The sequence below is a fragment of the Cataglyphis hispanica genome, chromosome 11 (assembly GCF_021464435.1).
Source record: "Cataglyphis hispanica isolate Lineage 1 chromosome 11, ULB_Chis1_1.0, whole genome shotgun sequence".
NCBI lineage: Eukaryota > Metazoa > Arthropoda > Insecta > Hymenoptera > Formicidae > Cataglyphis > Cataglyphis hispanica.
In genome coordinates, this window is record NC_065964.1 from 7,684,814 (window position 1) to 7,698,036 (window position 13,223).

General features: G+C 34.4%; 1 protein-coding gene across 5 annotated transcripts in view; it reads left to right on the forward strand.

Moving 5' to 3' along the window:
• LOC126853201 (dentin sialophosphoprotein-like) overlaps positions 1–13,223 on the forward strand; it is a 39,857-nt gene that overhangs the window by 3,069 nt on the left and 23,565 nt on the right. For 3 of the 5 annotated variants that reach the window (XM_050598761.1, XM_050598762.1, XM_050598759.1), the window contains exons 2-6: positions 3,645–4,454; positions 5,067–5,776; positions 8,769–8,856; positions 9,188–9,525; positions 9,916–10,137. In XM_050598761.1, coding sequence (XP_050454718.1) covers positions 3,653–4,454; positions 5,067–5,776; positions 8,769–8,856; positions 9,188–9,525; positions 9,916–10,137 — 2,160 coding nt within the window. In that variant the 5' untranslated portion in view covers positions 3,645–3,652. Of the gene's footprint in view, positions 1–3,178; positions 3,213–3,644; positions 4,455–5,066; positions 5,777–8,768; positions 8,857–9,187; positions 9,526–9,915; positions 10,138–13,223 lie in introns of those variants that run through there. The other 2 variants (XM_050598763.1, XM_050598760.1) reach the window with 2 other exon arrangements.

The following is a 13,223-nucleotide window of genomic DNA, read 5'->3' on the forward strand; positions in this document are numbered from 1 at the left end:
TGTTTGTGTTTCCGGATATACAGAGTCGCACTATCGATGCAAAAGTGCATAAGAGAATTTTTACAAATGATATTGAATGATAATTTATCCAAGACTTTTTCGACAATTTTCCGTAATGATGACTTTTCATCATTTATTTCTCATACATTATAAATCATACATGTGTCGACGTGTAACTTGTCGCGTTCACGTTTAGCTGGAAATATATTTTTCTCTCATGTTTGTGCTCGAATAATCCGCTGAAAAAAATTGTCACAAATGAAATGTACAATGACATGTATAAAGTCTATATAAAGTTATTATTTACAAAATTCTTGATAGAGAAATGTCACAAGTGGTGTAAATTAATTGTATAAATAATATATAGTTTGGTACCGAAATTTTTGAAATGTTTGAAAGCATTGAGCTAGAAACAGTACTGTTTCTGCAATGTTCACGATTGCGAAAGATAGCGATCTTGGTCGATTCGCGTGCAGGATTCTTTCGTTCGCGGTCGCTTTACTCACTCGAACGATAATTGTTACCGAGCACGTGCTTACCATCATCGTCACGCGCTCGAGCCAAGATGGATCGCCCTGTCGTCAGCCACTTGGATTGTCTTGGATGACCACGCGCGAAACGATCGTATACATAGTGTATACTCGTGTACTGAGCCGCGCGATAAAATTCAACCCGATTCTTCTTAGAATACTATATTAGAAACATATGTACTTTACGTTATATGAACATGTATACTGTAATTGTTTGGCTATTACATCATAGCTTTATATACGTTCGTATATTTCATTTTTATACTTTAATGAGTACGAACTATCGAGCATGAAAGGACAACAAGCTGTTTGATATGTATTGTATATACATATAAAGATACAGATAAAATTGTATCGCCAAAACTGACCATAGTGACGTTAAAATCTATTTGCACTGTTTACAGTGAATCACGGAGACAAAACACTAGGGTTTATATAGTGTAATATATATATATATATATATATATATATATATATATATATATATATATAGATGCGTATAGACAAATGTTTGATAAAGATCATTTATTTCACAGCTTCCTTTTTGTCGTTTTGTCGTTTGTGTAATCGCGATAGAAACAGATGACCAAGATTAAATAGGTATACTTTATATTCTCATTACGACAGAAATTATGATCTGGTTTCTTATCGAATAATTCAAGAAGAAAAATAATATTTTTATCTACAAAGATTTTAAAATTTTGCTTAATATCAAAGCGTACTGATTATTTTATCAGTATCATAATTGAATAAAATAATCTTTCAATTGCTTCTATACACGGGAGAAATGTAAATATGTAGATTTTTTTTTTAATATGCATTACATACACGCACTCTGAGCGCGATGCGAAAGTAAATTGTGATTGCATAATGAGGTTAACGCTTAACGGTTCAATGCGCGTACAACGGTGGGCGTCTGCCTTGAAACAGCTGTTTGTTTTCAGTGCCGATGGGTATTAATATGTCGCGTATCCTGTAAAAGACATTATATGTAGTATATATATATATATATACTCCCGTGTTACGCTTCGCCAATTTCTCTGCTGTTATAAATATTTGCAAAAGTTACCCCTGATAGTTGCTGACATCATGTACAAAAACACTTGTTGATCAAATTCTAAGAATAAGAATAATTTTAATGTAAATTGCAAATATTCTTTTTTTCATCTGGAATAATTTCTACTTTGCGCGCATATATATATATATATATATATATATATATATATATATATATATATATATATATATATATTGGATAATCGTGGAAACTTGTACTGACGTGATTGTGCATTAATAGTGTATGTGTTGCACATTTCCATTTTATCTGTGTACGGCGAAGATTATCAAGCAGTTCGTATCAAGTGGAACAATTTAATCATTTACAAGTTTTATAAGAAAATAAAAGAAATAGATAAAATATGATATATTAATACTATATATACTATATATACTATATATATATACAGGGTGTCCTGCAAAGATTGTGCCAACGCTCGTGAGTGGGTAGAGCACAGTAAACTGAACAGAAAAGTCCTTTACCATTTTTTGATCTGAGTTTTCTTTTCGTTGTTATACGATGTTAAAGTCAGCTAATCAGCGCCTGTCTACAACGGAAAACAAAGGAGGGACGTCGGGGGTCAGAGTAACGAGACGGCTCTCTATTGTATAGGCAAGGAGCTGATTAGCTATTTTTAACATCGTATAACAACGAAAAGAAAGCTCAGATCAAAAAATGCTAAAGGACTTTTCTGTTCAGTTTACTGTGCTCTACCCGCTCACATTGAGCGTTGGCACAATCTTTGCAGGACACCCTACATATATCACTATAATAATTTTGTGTGTAATATAATCTGAATTTTCTTTTTATATATTATATTCATTCATGGTTTTTTAGCATAAGAATAACATCCAATCGTAAATTTTTTTTCATATTTTCGAGATAAGTCTTCTATATATAAAATATGTACGCGCGAGATAATACATTTGCATTTTTATCATTTTGAATTATTTTTTATTAAAGTATTGCATTGTGATTTACAGTGTTTGCCGTTATATATGTAGACATGCGGATAAAAGAATGAAGAAAATACGTATATGTAAAATCGAGATCTATAAAAGTAGTATATATTTTTCTCTCCATTCTTTGTCTCTCTCTCTCTCTCTCTCTCTCTCTCTCTCTCTCTTTAAATCATTTCGCGATATTGGAAAAGAAAATTTATCAGCGATAAAGCATTTTTTCGACTTTGATCGCGCGAGGATTGCACGATCAAAGTCGTCACGTGTCTACATCTGCTAGGGCTATTGGCGGATCGGTCTCAACGAACCGGATAGCGTTGTTTTACGTCACTGACCAATATGTAGTAAACGAGTTACACACGACGAACGATGCTTGGCACTTGGCATTCGGCCAAAGAACCGCTAAAGTTTCATCGCTATTGCTTTTGTTTTCGCGATCTTACGTATAATACATCTGGCCTGTGATTCACGCGCGATGTTGTCATTCGCCACTGAATTAAAGCAAATGATTATGAAATCCACTTCCGCGGATTATGCCATTTAATCGAGACTCTACTTCTTTCCGGGCTGTCTTAAAGTGTCGGATCGACTTATAGATGACGCACTATATATAATACAATATAATATACATAGTAGGAATAAGCATTATGTCGCTTGCGCATTGCGGTAAGTGGTAAAACACCCGCTCTCTATTTCATGCCAAACTATTTGAGACTATAGCGCGCGTTTCGCTCTACACACTATATATAGACGTACTGAAACTGATATACCATTTTGTTTACGATTTCTGGTCTCTAACTGAAAATTTTAAATAAAAAGTTATACTCACGGATATTTACTAAATACTGCTTCAGAGTTTTGATAAAATAATTTCAAACTTTTTCTTTTTTTAAGAAATGGCTTAAAAAAATGACAACAAATTAAAGTTTCAGAAATTTTTGAACTTTTCAAAAAATGTATGCAGGAAAGAACTTGCGTCCTAATTTTTTATCCTTTCTGTGTACATCGGCGTAACATATGTTGAAGAAATTAAGCGAGCGATTGCACACCATATTTAATTTTTTGCGAATGAAAACAATAATTTATTCTCTCTTTCAGCTTCTTCGATGGAGAGCACCGGCAACGATAAGCAAAACGAGTCGGATGAATGTGACGTGAACGGGGATAATAAGAAGCGGGACGACGACGGAAACGACGACGACGAGGACGACGAGGACGACGACGACGACGACGACGACGACGAGGACGACGACGACGACGACGACGACGTCGCCGACGAGGACGACGGCAACGACGAGTCGACTGGGCAGAAAAACATCAATGGAAAGATGAAAGCAGAAGATAAGAGCGAGTGTTTAGAAAAGATGAATTTGAAAAACGAGATGAAAACGCTGAAGAAAGCTTTGTCGGTGGACGAAGAGGACGAGAAGAGCAAGGAATCCGCCGATGAAGAGGAGCGCAAGGAAAAGCGAACGAGTAGTGAGAAGAAGGAGCAAGAGTCGTCTAGCGACAGCACATCTACCAGCATCTCTGATGACGAGTCTGAGACAAGTTCGGAAGACAAGACGGAGCCATCGAAGCCGGGCACGGCCAATGCAACGCAAGCGGAAACGATGAAGGAGGAATTGAAAGAAAGCGCGTCCAAGAACGAGGACACCACGGATGATAGTGACATCGAAGATGATCTGGTCTCGGCGATCAATTACAATACTATCACCTCCCTGGCGGCCCTCAAAGATATGTTACAATCCTCCGGGGAGGATTCAGATGGCGTGGATAGTTTTTTTCATCATTATTTTCTGTCGCATGTTAATCGATTACCGTCGAGGAATCAGACGCATAGTCCGTATCCCTGGGGTAGAAGATTATCGGAATGCCGAGAAGAGGACGAATATGAGACTGAGGAAGGTGAGAGAAGACAGTTTTTTTTCCTTTTGCAATTTCAAAGAGAATCTCCGAAAGCTAATCGTTTTTTGCACGGACAATTACTGAGAAAAACGCACAGTTACGAAATACATAAAAGCTATTACGAGGAGGTCCAATGAGAGCTAACATTAGCCAGCGTGCTCGCGTTTGGCAAAGCACAGCGCAAAGAGTCACTCCGTAACGATCGCTTACGTGTATTTATAACACGTTTCTCTCTTCGTTCTCTCATTTCTTTGTAAGGGATACGATCCTTGACCGTTTACAAGGACATAATCAAGATATCGATATAAAATATCAAGATATATCGCGATAAAGTTCTTCTCTATGTCTTTACATGCATTGCTGCATTTTGTGTATTAATTTTTATAAATATACCGTTTTTGTCAGTTCAGCAATGATTGACTTTTATTGGTGCGCGCACTCGTGATAGTTTTATTTGCGTCGTATTTCGTGAATTTTTCAACCATTCAACGAGATTACAGGCGCGCCTTTGTGTCGTTGCTCGACCTTGGAACTTGTACACATATGAATCAGATAATGAAAACTTTGTCGCGTTACGTGGCGTTTAGACCGCGCTTGACTATGACTTTTCAGGGAAGAATGCCGATAGCCCGAGCGTCGACAACAAGAAAGACGTATCGACGATTGAAAAAAGCGAAAAGGCCGACAGCATCTCTTCCAAGACATCGAAGGCATCGAGCCCCTCTTCCTCAGAGAATTCCAGCTCTGAGAAAATTGACGAAAAGTCTTTTCCGACGTCCAGTATTTCGGATGCAAAACCGTCGTCACCGTTATTAACGACAACAACGACGTCGACGACGACGACGACGACGATGGTGACGATGACGACGACGACGACGGCGTCGACGACGACAATGATGGTGACGATGACGACGACGGCGATGACAATGACGACGGCGACAACGCCACCACCACCGCTGACAATGACGACGTCAACAACAGGCACTTTGGTGACGACGACAACGGTTGCGACATCGACCTCCGGTAGATTCACGACGTCGACGGTAACATCGCCAACTTCGACAACAAAGCCTCCTCTTCGGAGAAGACACACTACCGGCCCAGGCATGACTTTTCCCGCTACGGATCCTCCTTCGTATTCCACCAGCATGACTTTCTCGAGAACCAGCCCGTTGCCTAGCCCACATCTCGACAAGAGATTCTTTGATAGCAGTTTGATCGAGATGAAGAGTCAAGCGAGCAGTACCAGCACTCTCGATTACGATTCCACGGAGGAAGTGTGGATACGCAGAGTGGATTTTGTGCAAGAAAGAAAACGGCGAGTGAGTATAATATTGATTTTTAACGATTTTAACGGAGATTATTCGGAGAAAAAAAATTTTATCGATATTTTATCGAAAGCTCTTAAAGAGACTTTAAGAAAAAGAAAATCAGTTGCAATTTTTTTTATCGTTTTTTGTTTCCATTATTTTTTCAAAGATACATAAACTAAAGATATGTACATACACACAGTCCTGTATATTATATTATATCGTTGTCGCCATCATATTTTTATTCTATCTTTATATAATTGCACCAATTAATCAATTACCGCAAAGAGAAGAAGAGAAAAGGAGAAGCAGTCAGACAAATTTATTTGCAGATTTGATCCTAGTCAATCGATTTTTGCGGATGCAAATAATCGATCTATTCGCTCGTTGTTTTCTATTCAATTTGAATCACGATTATATTTAGTCAATAGTACGTAACGAAAGAAAATTAGATTCATCGTCGTATTTGTCGCGTATTTCTTCGGCAACGTTTTATTAAAATGTATACGTTGATTTATCAATGATGATTGTGCGCGCACCGTTATTATTGCTGTAACAAAATGGTTGAGAATGCTGTTACTGAGCATAATATACAACGCTTCCATACAATCCCGAAATAAGAGAGATAGTCGCCCATAGTGGGTGAATGCCCGTTTAATGCATCATTCGCGTCGCTTTAAACTTCTCGTTCATCCATCGATCGGCATTTCTTTCATCTCGATTTTTTTCCGTTTTGCTTTTTTAACGCGTCATTATACCGATAAAGTTCAGATTTCTGTATTTTATTACGACTCTTCTGCATGTCAAATATCATAAAACATTGCCAAAAAGAATGTCTCGCCACATACTGTGAAGATTCATTACTATCTTTGAGCAATTTTCTTGTAAACAACAAGAAATAATACCTGCAATCATCAATTCCTTGATTTTGCACATCTCGAAAAAGGAAAGTAATATCGATTGCAGAGAGCCCAAGATTTTTTCTTCTTCTTTTCTTCTAAAAAGCGTTGATAATCTTTGTTAAGAGTTTCTTAAAGAATTAACAATCAATGAGAAACAAGGCATATACGTATTATGCGAATTGTTGATTATTTTTTAGATATATTTAACAAAAATGAGTTTTGCACGATTGTTAATTTTTAATTGTCGCCTAGCTATTTAGATGGCAAAAATAAGACTAGAGCATGTATTTCCAAACATATAGTATTCCAGTTTGTCCCAGATCTTGATGTAACTCTAACATCTCATAGAAGGGGAGAGGCAAAGTGCTACAAGGCTTCCTTTAAGCTCTATCGATTCATTCAAAAGAGGAATTACCGATATTGCGAGGAAGTCTTACGAATAGATATTTTGACGTGTTGTTTTGGCTGTAGGAAAAGTTTAAACAATATTATAAAGGAAGGAAATTTAGATTTGTCATAGGACACAGAGCTTGGACAGTTGGCTAATATTTTGTTTAGTAGAAAAATCATGCATTTAATTACAGAACTATTGCCATTACAGAATTACTGTCTTCAAGAAACAATATTCGCAAAAAAATTTCATCGATGTTTATTAATATATATATATATATATATATATATATATATATATATATATATGTGATATAAGTTTTATTGCTAATTCTAAAATGAAAAAAATATCGAAAAAGTTGTCGCGATTATCATAGTCTAACGCGACAGAAACAATACTACTGACGATGAGCATGACCATCGTCCAAAAGAAAATCGTTATCGATAACAGCTGCGAAAAGATAGTGATTGCGATACTAGATACGCATTGCTGGAATACATGTTATTTGTCGTCGAAATCTCGTGAACGTATGACATCCGAGCAACAAATTTTTGAGAATCGTGTTGTTTTTTATTCAAATGTGACAAAATGTCGGTATCTCTCGGGAGAGTACGAAAGTACTCTCTGGTGCCATATCTGGATCGTTGCCCAGAGTACCACGGGACTTATAAGGTATTAAACATAATCTTTTTGATATTATGGCAGCTTAGCTAAAACAATATTTTAAGAGAAAAAAGGAGAAGGGAGAGAATAAATGAATGAAGATGAGAACCTCTTGGAAGGAAGGTGCCATTCTGTCGCAATCTTCTTCGATCCCATCTCCCATTGTGCTCCGCAAGAATTCACATGAATGCGCGTAACGAACGACACCACGGGGCGTCTATCAGTATTCTCATTATTCTGCAATTATACTCCATTTACAATTTCATTTTACGTTTTTTTCGCCATGTTAGTATCGGTAATGAACATATTTCTGTGATTTCGTACATATAAACGTCAGTTGATGTAAAGTGTTAGAGCATGTTGGCCAAAAAGGATAAAAATATTGATAATATATAACATCTACCAGATGTTACAATAGTTTTATAATTCGGCAACTACACATAGATAGTTTTTTTGATTTTTTTTTTAAATACGTAAAATATAACGATATCAACTCACGACCTATGATTCATAATTTATTATACAGTATGATTTTCATTTGGCTAAATAAAAAAAAAAACGGAAATTTATTTAAAACTTGCAAACGTACTTTAGAAATCGCAAATAAAGTGAAATGATCGCGCATTTGTATATCTATTTATATTGTATATTGGGCACTTTTCCCGGATAAATCTTTTATTGCAAAGATATGTTTTTTTATTATGCAATTGGAATGTGTGCGTACAGCGATAATTTCTTTCTCTTTTTTTCTTTTTTTAATACTAAAATAAATCAATTCAAAATTACATTTAAAATTACATTAAAATTACATTAAGTATCACAAATTTCATGAAATATCTTGTGTTATATTTGATGTATGAAAAGCTTGCGTAAATATAATCGTGCTATCATCTATCGTGCGATTAAACAGCGATATCTAATCTGACGCCGTCTTCGGTTCACGGTTTATAAAGTAATTGTATCGTAGTCATTGCAACTGTAGGAAATTCTTGAATGTTTGAAATTTTATATTGACATTTTTTGGAAAAAAAAACTTTTTCTCTCTTAGGAACTTGGTTCACAACCACTTCCAACAATTGTGACGGAGGATGCGGATAATTCCGGCCATGCATCTCAAGGTCATAGGCCACGAGCAGGTGAGTTAATAATTGACAATTATATGTGCAATTATTACATCTTTTTCTATCAAGGCACGCAAGCAATTTATGTCTTGCTAAAATATTCTTGCAGATCATATATTATTATTATTGATTTATTAACAAAATTTTTATCTTTTAAAAGAAAAGAAAAAAGAATAGTATATGCGAGCAGATAATAAATTGAATTATATGCGTAAAGCACAATTTATATTAATAGAGACAGAACTACAATTAAATAATTATATATTAAGTTAAATAAGCTTCATACATTTTTGAATATATGAAGAAAAATAATAATGTAATGAGTATGAAATAATTTAATTTATAGATACATGGGGCTCGCACTCGAAGCCGATTAAAAAGTCGAGTTATGGAAGCGCACCCAGTTCTGGAAAATCGACACCTCTTCCGCAGCCGACCGAAGCGTCAAGCTCATCCAGTTCCGGCAAGGGTGGTCGAAAGACTTCTGGTACGCGATCCGGTTCCACCAGTCGCAGTAATAGTCGTAGTAATAGCACAGAACGTAGAAGAAGCAGCGGTACTACTGATGACACCGCCAGCCCTACGAGAAAGCCGGCACTCTTTGATGCTTTTAGGCCGAGGAGCAAATCGGACGCCAGCAAGAGGAAACCCAGTATTATAGCTAATATGAAAAGTGCCGTTCAGGTAAAAGAAAAAAAAGTGTATTAAAAATGACTTGTATTATGATAATTAGCGAAAAACTTGATAACAAAATTTATATTTTAGATTAGAATATGTTGTCACAATATATATATATATATATATATATATATATATATATATATATAGAGTATACAATATAATATATGTACATTATTTAGTATAATGCATTCATTATATTAAGTTGTTAAAAAGAGATTATCTTTCAAGTAGTTGAGAAACGTGCAGAAAAGAAAGCAATTTTAATAATATTATATAAAGTTTAGTATATAAAGTTGGAAAAATTTATATTTGGATAGCATTTTATAATTGTATGCATGCGTATATAATATTGTTAATTTGTATTCATTTTCTCTCTGCCTTTTCTCTATCCAGCATTCCTTGCATAGAGGATCGCACGGGAGCTCGTCGGTGGATGTACATACAGAAAAAGAATATAATCGAGACAACCAGAAAGAACAAAAAGAGAATAAGGAACAAGGAAGTGGAAGGCCTAGAGCTGGATCTGAAAGTAGCAGAAATCCTGTGAGCAAAGTTATGGATCTTATCAGGCACAGAAGTCATAGTGCCTTGAGTGCAGAGGATAAGCGAAAAGCTGTAAGTAATTCTTTACATCTACTGAAATTGAATTTAATTTATTTATCAATTTATAATAGCATCAATAACAAATATTTTGAATTATGTAAATTACTGCAAGTATTTGTGCGATCAACTGCTGATACACATAAATATTTCATACATCCTGTTTATTAACAAATAAAAAAGGATACTAAGACTACTATTTTTATTAGTATTTAGCTTAGCGTTTTATAATTTATTATTTAAATTTTCATGTACAAACATATACACATATTAAATACACAAATTTGAAATTATCAGATACATTTCACGAGTCATGCAAATATAATTTAGATTATATAGAAATATGAAACAAATCACGCGGTAATCTAAACATAATTAAAGCGCGTCGAGAATTTGTCTTAGCAAAAAAGAGGTCTTCTTTATCGCGCGTAAGCAAGAGGGAGACAGAGAGTAGGCAAAAACGTTTCCTATCTTTTTGCCTTTCGGTTCTTGAATTTGGACTAACAGAGAAATTGTTATTAAATGCATACGGAAAATAATATCAAATCGTCAGTAAAGTAAAGCAACGCGTGTAATCATAATTCGGTAATAAGGAAAAGATATAATAATAACAAATACTCGAGACATTAAGATAAGCATATTAATAGCGTATTGCCCGTTTATTGAAATGTATTCTGTTTTGTTGGTCAACAATAATTACAAAAATAATTGATAGAGAATTTTTTTATTTTGCGCGTTTTTCACGAGATATATTTAGGAAGATGTAATCACACACACAAAATACACAGAGATAATTTAAGTTTTTTAACATGAAAATCTGCATCATCCTCCATGTCGGCAATCCTCCATATGAGCAAAATTAAGAAAAGATTATTGTATAAATAAACAAATAATTGCTCAAGATGTTAGAACAAAAATATATGAAATATATTAAATGGATAATGTTTCTAGCTACATTGTTTATAGTATGTATATTTGCATGTGTTGTCTTTACTGCTTCAAGTATACTTATTGTTTAAAGATAGTCAACATAATTTATATATAAATATATTGTTTATCTGAAAATAAATTTTTACTATAATCTAATCTTCCAATAGTTTAAAATAATAAATACATCCAAAATAAACTGTCAAAGTATTATCGTCTTATTCTATTTTGTACTTCTGCTACGATTTGTTGATAAAGTATTTATGGAGCAATATTTATATAACATACATTTTTTTTATCTTTATTCACGAAACACGCTGATGAAATTTGGTTTTTAAAATATACGATTGGTAGGAATACGTTTCGGGCATTAAAGATAAATCTTTCTTGCTCAAGATGAGGCAATATAACACAAATATTCGTACACAGCTAATTTGAAATACGTTTGAATAACAAATTTTGTAAGTGAGAAAAGAGCGTTTCTTTTTCGCGGTATGAAAATTATTGAGTCCGATTGTTTGTACCGCTCACGTTGTACGAACAGGTGTCTCGGTATTTGTGACAAAATACAACGAGTGCATAATACAGCCTTTGCCAGTGGGAGGTAGTACATTTGTGTATCAAGCAGAAAGAGACAGAAAAGAGAGGCATATCCCCGCTCAGTGACTCGCCGTACTTGCGACACTGAACATGTGAAAAGAGCGATCGTGCCTGTTACTTTTGCAGTAGTGCGTGTATATGTAATCGATTCGCGCGCGTAGATTGAGAGAAATTCATCGGACGATCGATTAGTAACAGAGTAATTGCAACACGAGCGAAAACTGTTTGGAAGATATTGAAATTTTTTTTTCTTAATAAGCAAAATACTTAAAAGATATTAAATTTTTTCCTTTGATAAAAAAATTTTATAAAAAATTATTAAAATTGATTGAATGATAAATTGCATAATGTGATGAATTATTAACAATTTGTGAACGTTTAAAATCATAAGCATATCTTTCCGCATACAATATTAATTTTGAAAAAACTAGGAATATTAAAATTTGCTTGATTTTTAAAATAGGTTTTTTTTTTTAATTGAGATGAAAAGCGCGCATGGAAAGTGAAAGATTTACCGATTCTCGCTTTGCTACTACAGGACCTAGATGAACTACTTGGATCCTTTCTATTATAAGTTACAAAGACGGTTAATGTCACGCCGGGTTACCAACAATACAAAATTTGCAATGGAAAAAACTCGAGCTGTTTCGCTGATACGCTTTTCAAATCATCGTCGCAGTATTTGCGCTACTGACTATCTCAGATAAATTACATGTGTCGCAACATTTTTTTATCGATCGATACCAAACAAATTTTATTTTTATTGTTACTCTAAATGCAAATTTAATTATATCGATATTATTTTAAGTGCATAAATGTAATTATATCGATAGTGCATCAAGTACATTATTATTTATTATTTGATAATCAAGATTATAAAAGTCAGAATTAACGAAATTAGTGACAAGTGTAGGAATTAAATTGAGAAAATTATAAAAAATTATCATGTTTGTGTACATATATACATAGAGGAAAAGAGAGAGGAAGGGAGAGAAAAACGATATCATTCGTGATCATTTGTAAGATGAGATGACCGAATGATAGCTGACACAAACATGTGTGCTGCACCTGTGGCATATGTGCCATAGCGTATTAGTAATCGGTTTTTTCTCCTCTCCTTTATTACACAAACAACGCGATAATACATCCATGTTATGTCATGGCCACACATGAAATTCACATTACCACTTAATCTTGAGAGACAACTAGAGAATCCAAGGAAATATCAAGGATGGAAAAGAAATGAGTTTCTGTCAATCGGTCAGGTTTCATTGGGATTTTTTTACTTTTTAAATAAGCAGATCTTATTTATAAAGTCCACATATAATTTATAATTAAGAAATTTCAAACTCAATTCGTTAATCGATAAATAGGGTAAAATAAATGATGCAACTTTAATTATTCAGTTATGCGATTTACGACAAATCTAAACGGTGATAGACACAGAAAGTTTTGGAATGTCTTCATATTTTCGATGGATAAAGAGCGGGAAGAAGGACGATCATTTCGGTGTAAAGCCAAGAAGCCGCTCCTTGGATGCCAAGAGTCTCGAAGCGTCCGGCATTCGATTAATT